This window comes from Mustela nigripes, chromosome X (assembly GCF_022355385.1).
Source record: "Mustela nigripes isolate SB6536 chromosome X, MUSNIG.SB6536, whole genome shotgun sequence".
Taxonomy (NCBI): Eukaryota; Metazoa; Chordata; class Mammalia; order Carnivora; family Mustelidae; genus Mustela; species Mustela nigripes.
In genome coordinates, this window is record NC_081575.1 from 90,344,132 (window position 1) to 90,357,696 (window position 13,565).

The 13,565-nt window shown below is 44.7% G+C and overlaps 1 protein-coding gene across 1 annotated transcript in view; it reads right to left on the reverse strand.

Moving 5' to 3' along the window:
* Positions 1-4,853: 4,853 nt before the first annotated feature.
* TSPAN7 (tetraspanin 7) overlaps positions 4,854-13,565 on the reverse strand; it is a 120,924-nt gene continuing 112,212 nt past the window's right edge. The window contains exons 7-8 of the mRNA XM_059385359.1: positions 6,093-6,168; positions 4,854-5,841 (exon numbers count right to left, since the gene is read on the reverse strand). Of these exons, the coding sequence (XP_059241342.1) occupies positions 6,100-6,168 (69 nt within the window). The 3' untranslated portion in view covers positions 4,854-5,841; positions 6,093-6,099. The remainder of the gene's footprint in view (positions 5,842-6,092; positions 6,169-13,565) is intronic.

Below are 13,565 nucleotides of genomic sequence, written 5' to 3' on the forward strand. Positions count from 1 at the left end.
GATCGAGTCCCGCATTGGGCTCTCTGCTCAGCAGGAAGCCTGCTTCCCTCTCTCTCTCTGCCTCTCTACTTGTGATCTCTCTCTGTCAAATAAATAAATAAATATTTTAAAAAAAGAATTAACTATATATCTAAAGACAAAAAGATGAATCACCAAGAGAAACAAAGAAACTTAAAGCTAGAGCAACAGGTTTATGGGTTGTGTTCCATCAGTGACCGGGGTAGAGGGTGTGGTGGGAAATTGACCTAGTACACTCTTCAATGCCTTGAGAGTTGAACCCTTACAAAGGGTCAAGAGACATATTCTTGGGTCCACATTGAGCAGTGATATTTATCTCATGACCCTGCATAAATCCAGTGATGGGGAAAGGAGAAAAAACCCTACAGAAGCAACAATCATGTACAGGTGTGGAATCTAAATCTAAGTGTTATATGTTTTCTCAAGCTGAGAAACTAATATAAAATCTGGTTCTGGATCAACAAAACTTCTGGGTGCCTGGCTAAACAAATGTAAAATCTCTCCACAGGGACAATTCTATAACCCAGAAATCATGGTACTATCCCAGAAAAACCAATCCACTCTCTAAAGGTAATGTAGTATCCTGGATTCGATCCTGGAACAGAAAAAAAGACATTGGAGGAAAAAACTGGGGAAGTCTAAATAAAATTTGGAGCTTGGTTAGTAGTAATGTACCATTTCTGGTTTCTTAGTTTTGTCAAAGGTACAAGGATAATATAAGGTGTTAACATCAAGGGGATTGGCGGGAAATCTCTGTATTGTCATCAAAACTTCTGCATAAATCTAAAATTCATCCAAAATAAGAAGGCATTTTTAAAAATTCTTCTTGAAGTTTACAAAAACTATAAACACAAGAAAACAATCCACCATGAGTGACAGTCAGCAAACGCAATGTCCAAGAGGATTAACACTCACAAACTTTAGATATTAGACTATCTGAAAGGATAAAGACAGTTAAGGATTAGTAGAGACAAAATGAAAAGTCAGTGAAAGATTAGGCCACTAAAGCAAAAGAAGAGAAGGTTTTATTTATTTTTATATTTTATTTATTTGACACAGAGAGAGAGAAAAACAATCACATGCAGGGAGAGGGGCAGAGGGAGAGGGAGAAACAGGTCTTCCACCCAGCAGGGAACTCATTGTGGGGCTCAATCCCAAGACCCTGGGAGCTGAGCTGAAGGCAGATACTTAACAGACTAAGACACAAAGCACCCCAAGAACAGAAGATTTTAAACAAAAAGATGAAAAATAACTTTAAGAATATTACAAATAATTAGATAAAATTGAGAAAACTGGAAGACATAACCGAGGAAGTGATCCAGGATGCTCTTCAAAAATGAAGACATGAAAAAAAGAAATGAAAGGCTCTAGGAGACACAGAAGATAGAAAGCCCATCATATATAGGAGGATCATAAAAGGTAGTCTTAGAGGGCTTTAGTGATTGCTTTTTCATAAAGATTTAGAAAGAAGAAAGTTTACCAATTAGATTTAAAGTATTAAAATACTCAATCCAAGAGCACTGGACTAGCATCACTCTAAGATTCACATTAATTTCTTCCAGGGGCTTTACATGTAATGATGACCAATGCTATCTCATACTAACCATGATTCAGCTATCCAAAGGAGGTCACCGTGCAATTATCTTTTCCAGCATCTATTAAAAGAACAGGACCCAGTCCTGGGAGGTGGAGGAAATGAGGAGATGTTGGTCAAAGAGCACAGACTTTCACTTATAAGTTCTGGGGATGTAACATACAGAATGGTGACTGCTATTAAAAATACCGTATTGTATACTTGAAAGGTGATATGAAGGTAGACCTTTAATCTTCTCACCATGACAGTAACAAAACTGGGAATTACAGGAGGTGAAGGATGTGTTAACCAACTTTATTGTAGTAAACATTTCACAATGTATACATATATCAGATCATCACATCTTGAACTTACACAGTGTTATAGGTCAATTATATCTCAATAAAGCTGCGTGGGGGGGAGGGCGGAAGAGACAGTTTTAAAGGCCAACTAGGGAGAAATGACATGACTGGGGAGAAATGATAAATGACCCAAAAATGAACAATTGGACTTAATGTTAATAATAGTAAAAGGCCAGAATTACCTTCAACTACCAAGCTAGAATTTTAGCCCCAGTTAAACTATCATTTAAGAATGTGAATGACATAGAGATTTTTCAGCCTGTGATGATTTAGCACATATAAACCCCTTAATGAAATAACAAAACATGCATTTCAAAAAAAAAAAAAAAAAAACCAAAAACGAAAATGAACTCCAAGAGATGTAAGCAACAATGTTTAAAAACCCCAAATGAAACAAAAATTCCTATGCATTTAGGTAAATCTAAATAAACTCTAAAAACAGTGATGGGATCCATTTCAGGAGATGGGAGAAATACAGTGTCAGGGAATAGAAGTGGAGACATTAAGTGAGAGGTGCCTGGAGTTAAAACACTCCAACATCTTTGTGTTATTTTGGAAGAAGATGGAGATTCTGATTATCTTTCCATTTCAAGTATGCACAATCAGAAATTAAGATTAACCACTAAAAGCATAAACATATAATGCATAAATTCAAAATAAAACAAAGAGGCAGGGAAGAAAAATGAGAAAGAAATGAAGAGTAGACAGAAAAAATGTGCTAGAAATAAAACCAAATATATCAGTAATAGCAATATATAACAGATTAAGCTTTTCAGTTAAGACTTTCTCAGACTGAGTTAAAAAAGAAAAAATGCAACTATATGCTGTTTAAGAGACACATCTAAAATATTACACAGAGAGGCTAAAAGCAGAGGGATCTGGAACAATATCCTTCACAAATATTTGTCAAAAGAAAAGTAATTATAACAACTATAGTATCAGACAAAATGAACTTTAAAAGAAAAATCATAATTAGGGATACAGAGGGTCAGCCCATAATAACAAAGGAAATAATTAATCAATGAAACATAATCTTGAATTTGCCTGTCCTTAACAATATAGCTTTAAAATAAACAAAGCAAGGGACACCTGGGTGGTTCAGTAGGTTAAGTGTCTGCGTTCAGCTCAGGTCATGATCCCAAGGTCCTAGGATCTAGTCCTGCATGGGGAAACCTGTTTCTCCCTCTGCCTGCTGCCTGCCGCGTTCCCTCTCTGAGGAATAAATAAATGCATTTTTAAAGTATTTATTTATTTATTTGACAGAGAGTGAGAGCGAGAGCAAGAGCGAGAGAGAGAGAGCGGGCGCGTGCGAGCGCGCACCAGCAGGGGGAGCAGTGGAGGGAGAGGGAGAAGCAGGCAGAGAGCCAGATGTGGGGCTTGATCCCAGGACCCTGGGATTGTGAGCTGAGCCAAAGGCAGATGCTTAACCCACTGGGCCACCCAGGTGCCCCAAATAAGTAAGTATTTAAAAAAAAATACACGAAGCAAAAACTGACAGAATCTACAGCCCCAGCAGGGGATTTTAAGTACGTTTCTCAGAACCTGATAGGTCAAACAGATAAAATATTCCTAAGAACGCACAACTTCAACAATAGTCCTAAAATCGACTATTTGAATACATTTACAACCTTGTTCTAACCCCGCACCTATAATTAGAAAATACACAAAGCTTTCAAACACATACAGAACAAACATGGACCATATGCTAGGACACAAAGCAAGCCTCAACAAAAATAAAGAATCTTTATCTTACAAAACAAGTTTGTTGGAACAAAAAGGCAGCCTCAAACTCTACATATTTGGAAATTAAAAATGAAAAAAATTCCTATCTGGTTCAGTGCATAAATCCTAAAGAAAACTGCAAAATGTCTGGAATAAAAGACAACAAAAATTGCAAACCAAAACTGAAATGCAGCTAAAGCAACACCTTTTTTTTTTAAGGCACAAATTAATGAGCTAACAATGCAACACAAGAAATTAAAGAAAAACCCATGGAAACTCCAAGAAAGATCTCCTTAATTCTCTAAAAATGTTGACCCTTTGAAGAACTATCTGCTCTACAGTGAAGAGGGAGGTTTTAGATCCACTGTTTTTGGGGACAGATCAATGTATGCTTTCATTATTTTGTTTTTAAGGTGACTCATTAAGAAGGAAAATACAGGGGCGCCTGGGTGGCTCAGTGGGTTAAAGCCTCTGCCTTCAGCTCAGGTCATGATCCCGGGGTCCTGGGATCGAGCCCCACATCGGGGTCTCTGCTCCGCAGGGAGCCTGCTTCCTCCTCTCTCTGCCTGCCTCTCTGCCTACTTGTGCTGTCTGTCAAATAAATAAATAAAATCTTAAAAAAAAAAAAGGAAAATACAGATCGCAGATAATCTATACTCCACCTATTGCTAAAATGCTTAAATCAAGCGTATGGATTCCATACTTTAGTACAAACCAGAGCATGAGATGGTCTGATGTCATCTCTTCTCCAGACCGAGTTTCTTCAATCCAGACAAGAAAGAAGGAAAGGAAGAATGCTCATTCGAAACAAGGAAGGAGAGAATAGGTGTTCATTTTCTCTTTTTTTTTTCTTGCAAATGACGTTGTTTTCAAGGCTTTGCTGAAATCTTTCTGCCTCTAGCCTGCAATAGTATGAAGCTTCTATTTTCGCAGCCAATGATACATCCTGCTCATGATAAATGATTCAAGCTTCTGAAATGTCCATAAAGAAGTCTGACCCTTTGGCTTTTGCACCACCCAAGGTTATTTCCGTAGGGTGGGCGTGCGCATGGAGGGGTGGGCCCATGCGTGGAGGGCTGTGGCAGCGCGTAAGATGATCCACTCCCAATCCCATGGAGCAAGGCGAAGTGGAAATATGTGCGTAGAAGCTTACACGATAAGCAAAGAACAAAACACAGTAATTTGTAATGATTCTATTTATTAATACATGTATCACAAATGTTCACAATATCAATGCATTCTTGTTGGCATGCTAGACAGAGGCATTGTTTAAGATCTTCTAAAAATATTTTGACTTTAGTTCCCCCTTTACACTCATTTTTAAACTGATTTGCTGAGGTCCTCGATGTCCGTAATGTTGATGCAAAGAAAAAAATACAGAAAGAAGTAAAGGAACACAAGAGCAATTAATTGGGGAAGAACAGAAGTGATACTATTTCCTTCACAGGAGGCGACAATACAGCTTGGTAAAAGGATTATATAGGTTTCATCCAAAAGTCATGGGGGTCACTAAACCGTCCACACGTGCCCAGGCATGTAACAATAATGAGTCAGGAGGCCACCTAACGCTCAACTGTGTCCTTCATGCGTGATGCAGGCTTTTTTCTCCTCACGGATGGTTACTGATGTTTCTCTACATATCTTAGGCAGCCTGAAGAAGGTAGGAACAGAGTCTTAGTAAAGGGAAAACCAAACCAAAAGGAGATTAAGCCAAAAGAACAGAGCGCTATCAGCCTATCTACATCAAGGGGTATGGGGTTTCACTCATGATGAAGGGTGAGCGGGAACCTTCCACACTCCATGCAGGGCCCAGCAGGGCCAGGGGTGGTGTGATAACCAGTCACCTACAATGAGCTACAGTCGGAACAAGTACAGATGGAGGAGCTGGCACGCAGGGGGCCTCAGGTGGGGTCCACTAGGACTGGATGCAGGGAACCTGGCTACACTCTGGCACAACGGGGCTTCACAAAATGGAACGCTACACGGGATGCGGGCTGGAAGGCGGAGTGGAGACCGCGTGGGCAGGTCACTGGGGTACTGGCTGGGGGATTAGGGAGCGTGGGGTGGGTGTGTTAGGTGCTGTGCTCTAACATCCTCTGGAAGTCTTTCGGAGAGTGCTGTGGTTCGTTTTTAAGACAGGTCTCTCATTCCATCGTGCTTGAAAGACTGGGGGAGAAATGAAAACAAGTGAGTGACTTAACAGGGACTTGAAGGGAACAAGCTACAGGGAGCATTCAGATGTTTCATACCCCGGCCCCCTCCCCCGCCCCTGAGCCACAGAAGCGAGGTTTCAGCGCATGCGCAGGTGGTGCCGAGCTCAAGTAGCTAAGTGGCTGGGCGGAACCCTTGCCCCTCTGCAGGGCAGCATGTGCCCCAGAGGGAAAACCCTGAAATTAAACACTTCTGCATGCACTCACCTTCTCCTTACACCATCTCATACTGGTTGGCCGTGATGAACCGGGACAGACAGCAGGCCAGCAGCATGCCAATCAGCTGTTTCCAGGAGAGAAAGCAAGACACAGTCTGAAGTCCCTGAACTGCACACTTCTTTGACCGCCCCCCCCCAGATTAATTTTTAACAACCAAGGGCTTTTGTATGCAAATAAGGAAAGGGGCACTAACGAGAAAGATCAAACGTGATTTCACTGGTGAGATCCACGACTTACAGAGTCTGACCACTAGGGCAGGACAACTGGAGTTTCCAGAACTGGCCATAAGGTTCCAGTCTAGCATGCTCTGGCTGCTTAAAAACAACTTTTGACACATAAGCAGTATTACGATTGGTCCATATGTAAAGAGAGTAGGAGAAAAAAATGGAAGGACCACAGAATCAGCAAGGTATGCCCCAAAAGGCCAAACACGCTCATTCGGAAGATATCTCAACACAGTGTGATCCCTTAGGCATTCATGGCCAATAGGATCATCACTCTTTCATTGAGGCAATGAGACGCTATTCTTGACTGAGTTTGCCAGTTGAGGTAAGAAAGCCATGGCTTGAGAGCTGTAGGTGTTGGATTATGGGAAAAGGGACATCAAGGCTTAAACTTCTCTTTGTCTCTAATCTAACCATGTAGATATTTTCGGCCTACATCTTGGTTTCCACTAAGACATGCGGACTCTGATGCTCTGGGGGCTGGCGCCCAATGCTGGTGCGTCCACAAGCCTTCCGGGTGAGAGAAACAATTTATCCAGGCCACATGGTCGCCCTTATTTTACAGGTGGGACACATGCAGCCACAGCACGTCCCACTGCGGCTCAGGGCAACCCCTGAAACACGGCTACCTCTCTTGCTGAAATCCCAGATTCTTAGCTTCATTTTTAAAAGTAAAACTAACCTGTGAAATATAAAAACCATAAGTTCCATGAGGTGAAGAAAAATCACCACCTTATTGGACTTCCCCTATCTCCTACCAAGGCTTGGGCTACCATCATTTTTGTGCCATAAAACATATAGTATCCTGCCTAAACCACCAAATCACCACAGGAACCATGGCTGTAACCTCCAGAATTCTGGGCCACATGACACAAATTAACTGCCCCCCCCAACTGACTGTAAGGACTTTGAACCTTATAGTTTCTCCCTTTTCATTAGAACTGCTAATTTCTGGAGCCAACGTACACCAGAACACACGTGATACTTTTTAAGAGGGGAGGGGTGGGGAAGGAGAGAAAGTGCAGGTGGGGAGGGGTAAAGGGAGAGGGAGAGAGAGAATCTCAAGCAGGCTCTACACCCTGCACAGAGCCCCACTTGGGGGTTAATCTCATGACCCTGAGATCATGACCAAAGCCGAAACCGAGTCACACGCTTAACCAAATCAGCCACCCAGGCGCCCCTAACACACTTGATTCTCCTAAAAATCAGATTTGGGCCAAAAAAACAAGCATGAGACATACAGCATTTTCAAGTGTATTAAGCTATTTAACCCTCACCATATCCCCGTACAATATTATCATCCCAACCTTCGAGATAAGAAAACGGGCTCAGGGGACATTAAACAATTTTCCCCCAAACCACATTGGTAGCTCACATAGAGCTTAAGTTTCCACCCTCTTTCCCATCAGAGGACAGCCTCTTCCCTTGCCGCCCACTTCTATAGCTCAGCCTGGACCTTGCCCTTTCCAGAATCGCTCCTCGGTTTCACGCGGAGGGCTCCCTCCTGCCTTGCCCTGCAAACTCTGGATGGAGGGGTTTCAGTGGGCATCTCTTTATTTGATTTCAAGTTCCTAAACTCTTTTTTGTTGTAAAGCTGATCCGTTTCGTGTTTCCCTGTTGAGCTCATGTGTGCTGGAAGCACTTCGGAGAGTTACCACCCCACTAAGAGGCTGGCAGTGCTCCCATAATTCAATGCTTTCCGATGCTCCTGGCCTCCATGGCAGTGCTTGAGCCACACAGCCAGAAGACTCCTTAGGATGCTTACCTATGTCTTGTATCTAAAATCTCTGCTTTCAGGGAAGGATAGCATGTGCTTCCACCTCCCCCGCCCCACCCCGCCCCAAACAGGAATAGCATCATTCTTAAGCACTGGACATACTTTGTCAGATAAACAAGAACTTCTTAAAATATGGCTACAAATGAAAGCGACTTGCTTTTAAACTTACTGTAGTTTACCCTGAAACTAATAATATGTGTTAATTAAACTGAATGAAAATTTAAAAAATTTTTTTTAAAAAGATGTTTTTCAAAAAATAAAAAACCAAACCTGACCAAACCAAACCAAACCAAACCAAAAACCTTACTGTGTTTTCTATTTCTCGGGCAAGAACATACCTTCTGTTTGCCCACAGAAGAAGACAGATTTTTAAAGTTATTTTTTAACATCTACTAAGAAATTTGTTTTCCTTAAAAAAAAAAAAAAGAACCTTGAAATGAGGATATTAGAGAAGCTATTTGAAAACAGTATTTTACACACACTGGCTTTTATTTTATTTAATTCTAGTGTAAGAAAAACTAGGATTTGGGGTGTAGTAGGCATTTTGGGATTCTTCACAGGGTTGTGGATTTCAAATTTGCTCTCATGTTTTTACCATATTTGAGAGAAACTTCACCCTCCTGCCTCCATAAGTACCAAGTTAATGGAAAGTCAGGAGCTGGGCGGGGAGGGTCCCATACTTCATAGCAGCTGTTACCGGGTGATTTCTGGGTACGTGACAGGGAGCTGTTTAGCCAAAGTCAGGGCCTCTGCCTCAGTGTGAGACAGGACAAACACCTGCGTGACACTAGACCCAGTTCCTCTCTCTGTAGCCAGAAAAGCCCAGCCTTATTTTGACAAAACCTTGTTTCACACTAATTGTATGGGAAAAGCCCCTCAAAGAGTCTTGCTGGTGTGTAGCAAGGCTGCAGGAAGCAGGCACTGGGCCAGACTTCTGCTTTAAGCCCCGGATAGAGAGGGAAAAGGGGGGCTGGTCTCTCATGCTGGAACTCCTCAGGATGGGGACCCCAGAGCCACCCCTCGCCATTCCCATGGCCGGTGAAAGGCCTGCTGTCTGACGGCCTCCAGAGTTTCAGATCAGATTATTTATACTTCGTTGACGAAGACTTTATAATTCATCTTCATCTAGTTTTTTTTTGAGGTTATATTTTATTTTTACCACTGTCTGCCTTGTTAGTACTATATTCTGCTTTCTTTTGCGTCATGGGGACCTCTAGGACATTTTGCCGCTTCCAGAACTGAGAAGCCAGAGAGGCGGAGAGAGAAGAAAGGGCCTCTACTTAACAGAAGGCTGACTCCAGACTTCGTAAAGGCCCTCCCACAGAGACAGCCTGCGAGGTCTGAATGCTGTGAAGCTCGAGCAACATGGGTTGCCTCACAGGGGCCCTGCAAGTCACCAGGGACCCGGCAGATGCCAAGAGGTGGGAGAGAGGAGCGCGAGAGAGGTGGGGCCCAGGTCAGCAAAGACTAGAGAGGTAAGGGGCGATGGGCCGAGGGCACTGTCCCTGCCATCGCCATGGGAGGTAAAGGTGGCCCAATTCCTGATTCCTGTCCACAGAGAGGACAGCAGAGTTGTAAAGGCTACTTTCTGAACAAGCAAGCGACAAGCAATAGGTCAAAAGCTTAGATTCTTGTAATGCGGGGGGGGGGGGGGGGTTGTGCGGATGACCGAGGTGGGGGTTCCGTGTCATTGGCATGGGCCAAGGAATCTGGTTTGACATAAAACTGTATAAATGCTATTCAGGACCATCTCGGGCTCTGAAGATACTAGGGAAATAAGTAAAGAGCTCCGTTAGCCTTCTTTGGCCACATCTCATCAAGGCTGTGAACAGCTTTGTCCAGACCTCTACATGGAAAAGGTCAGCAAGTTCCAGAAGAGAGTTCCTTACTCATAATGAATCATCCCAGTAGCCTGTGCGTCCCGGGGGAGGCCCCGAAGGGGTGCGGGTCAGGCGATGGATGGATAGGAGGAGGATCTGTATTTTTTGATGAGTACCTTTTCCCTTTCAATTTCACAGACTCCCCCATTTTGTTATAAAAGCACAGAACAAGTTCCCTTTAGGTGCTTCCTGAGGCAAAAACAAAGGTGATCTCTGGTGGCAAAAGCAATCCGGGTGGAGAGGTCAGAATTATAAGCTTGGATCTTGAGCCCAGACTCAAGCAAGCCACTCAACTGTCCACTTCTGGAAAATCGCTCTACTGTCCCCATTCAGGACTATTCTGTGATGTGGAGGATTAATCCAGCCTAACACGTTCCACGTCCAGCAAGGCTGTGTGTTTGTGTACACTAGATGTGGGAGTGTTGCCACTCCCCATTTGCAACCCACAGTAGAAGCCAACCAAGGTCAAGGGCAGCGTCACAAATGGAGTAAGTGTCAGACACCCTCAGCTTTGGCACTGGGTCATGTTAAGGGCGGGAGATGGGGTGCCCTCCACAAGGGCACATGTGCACACACTCACACTCTGCCTGTGTGTGTCTCCCTGTCTTGAGTGAGAGAGGCTGCCAAAAATGCAGGGAAGAGGTAGCCTATCCAAACACTCAACTTCCTGCTAGGAATGAATTTAAAGGGAGCAGGACCTGCCCATCGAGTGTAGACAAATGGGTTTTCCCTTGATAGGGCTCAGGCCATGGGAGCCTGTAAGAGAAACATGAAATGTCTGCGCAAATCCTGCTGCCCAGAACAGAACTCAAGGGCTTTCAGTTGGCTAAAGGAGCTAACCAGGGACAGAGGTTTTGTGCAGTCTGTGGAAAGGCTCGGCTCGGCCGCCTTGTACTCTATAGTACCTTTCCTTTCCGACACAACAGATGAGCAAGGCCAGTTCTTTTCCACAGATGATAGTGTGGCTGTGGATCAGCAGAGCAGGCGAGGGGAAGGGCAAGGAGTGGGTGGAGGTGGGTGAGGAAAGAGGAGGAGGAAGGGAGAGGAGAGGCAGAGGGCAGAGAGAGAGCGAGAATGCGTGACAGAGCTCTGTTCTTTCCTACCGACTTTGGCCTCTCCTCAGTAGAACCTCCTTTAGTACAGGAGGGCCAAGACGTCAGCCAACATGACTGATTCACCTAAATCAGCCAACGTTCGCTAGGTTTTGCTCTGGTACTAGTCCTAAAAATTCTGAGCACAAAATTCTGGCTAAAGCTTTGGTTCTGGGTCATTGACCAGGACCAGTGTGGCTGGTTCTTCCTGAATTGGCAGCTGGTAAGTGGCCGCCGCTGTCCCAGAAAGGCCTTGGATCTACTGGTATCTGGAAGCCAACCTCAGCTGCCGGGACCCCCAGGGCTCCTAGCACATCCCGCTAGTGAAAGGCAGCTAGGGCTCTTCTTTGCCTGCTTCCAGCCGAGCATGGCAGGTCTCAAGTCTTCGCCTCACTGCCCCTGTCTGGTCCTGCGGGTGAATGGGATTGGCTAGGCGATGCCCCTGGGCTTTGTGTTCTGTTGTCTTAACCCAGCAACGATGTGGTACTTTGATGAGCCCTAAAATCTCTGCAGAGTTTCTGTGTGGGGGTTCCCTCAGGGACACTGGCCCCTCTCTCACTGCCCCAGAGGGCCACAGAGCAAACTCCACAATCCCCACGTTGGGCATTTCTTCAAGGTTAGGACAGACAGTTTCATGCTCATCAAGCGATTTGTCTAAAGTAGAAATGCCTCCCCTCCCCTTCATAGGGAAGCATGAGAGAGAAGAAGAGAGGTCTTCATCGGATTCTTCATGACCTGGCTCACTTCACTAATGAAAACGGGAGAATCACCCATGCCCCTTATGGCCGGGCAGGAATATTCTTAGATCACATAACTTTTTATCCATGAGATTCCAGGCTCTGTGAGGCTCCCTTCTCCTCATGGAGAGAGTACTGGCATCAGGTCCCTTTGTGGTTCTAGGAGAGCCATTAGGGGAAACTTCACCTGTATTCCTTCCTCTGAGGGGACTGCTGTCCCCGGCCACCAAGCACACGTCTGGCCTGTCAGTGACATCAACATGACCCTGCATATACATGCACAGATGCATATGCAAGCTCCCCAGTGCACCTTGCACGTCTAGCTTGGACGTGGGTCCCGGATCCCCTGACACATCTCTTGACCTTTACAGATGCCTCCCTGAAACACAATAGTTGTCGGAAGAAAGTCTGGGGCAGCAACTCTTTGGGAAACATCTCTGGAGACGAAATGGCCATGGTTTGTGGTGCCATCTTGGTTTGCGTGTTGGCGTGTTGAGGGTGTAATTCCCTTCATGGGCTGCCAACAACGAAGAAGCATGGTAAAAGACCACAAGGAGCACACACTCCCGTGGGATGAGTCCACATGCTTTTGTGAGATGAAATGTCACCTAGGTTTTCGTCACTGTTGAGGAAGAAGTTTTGTCAACTGACCTGCGGTGAAACCCTTTCTTTGCAAAAACTACTAGGGCCATGTTCTAGTCCTTGATCTAAGTGAGGGTGACACACATATGTTCACATTGTGCTGGTTTGTTAAGCTGTGCATTTATAATTTACGTACTTTTCCGTCTATGTGTATTTCAATTAAAACGTTTGAAGAACGAACTTGGCTAGAATGAACGTGTGCCTACACTGCTAGGCAGGAAGGAAGGAAGTGCGGGGGGCAGGGAAAAGGTAAGTATAGTCCGAGAGAGCAAAGATGGAATTCAGGCAGGGGAAATTAGAGTGGTGGAAACATTACCGAGAGAACGTTAATTGGGCTTTGTTGGAAAAATGATCTGTTGGTCTGAAAAAATTTGGAGTTAAACATACACCAAGTTTTCATTTGGTTGTTAAGTATACATGCCAACCCTCCCACCCAGAGCTCTGTCGTCGCAGCAATGTGACCATTTGGCCGGGAGATCAGACGCCTGTGGGGTACTGAGCTGCCGGGCTGAGGTGGGCCAAAGTTGAGAGTCCGCTTAATCGTGTTCTATCCATGAGTCTGCGTGGCGCACTTCGCTGGCAGAATGACTTCTCCTGTTATTTTAGAGAGGCTGGATGGAGATAAAGGGCTGCACAATTTCAAAGACAAGAATTCCGCTTCCATCGTAAGGAACCGTAGTCAAACTTAGGATGAAAGTAATGAGCGCCAGACAAAGTTCGCTAACTGTAGGCTTGCATAATCAACAGGAACGAAGAACAAAACAGGGACAGGTCAACCAGGAAAAAAGAGCCTCCCCCCAAACCCAGATCGGCCATTTGACGTTTCGAGTTGTTTATGCTCCAATTAAGCCAGCGCTTGGTTCAGTTAACCTCCATTTGACCTACAGAAGCAGCAAGTTGTTTTCTGGAGCTAGTCATTAGTTGAACTGTAACCGATATTCCCTTGATGGCAAAACTTCATTTAAGTTGAAGAAGAAAAATCAATAAACAGATGACCTGAGGACTAATGAGCAAGGAGCTAACCCCATCTATCAGCCTCTCCCAAGGCCCAGGGGGGCCAGGCAGGGAGCCCGGCGAAGGAAGCCAGGGCAGGAGGCTGGGGAAGGCCAG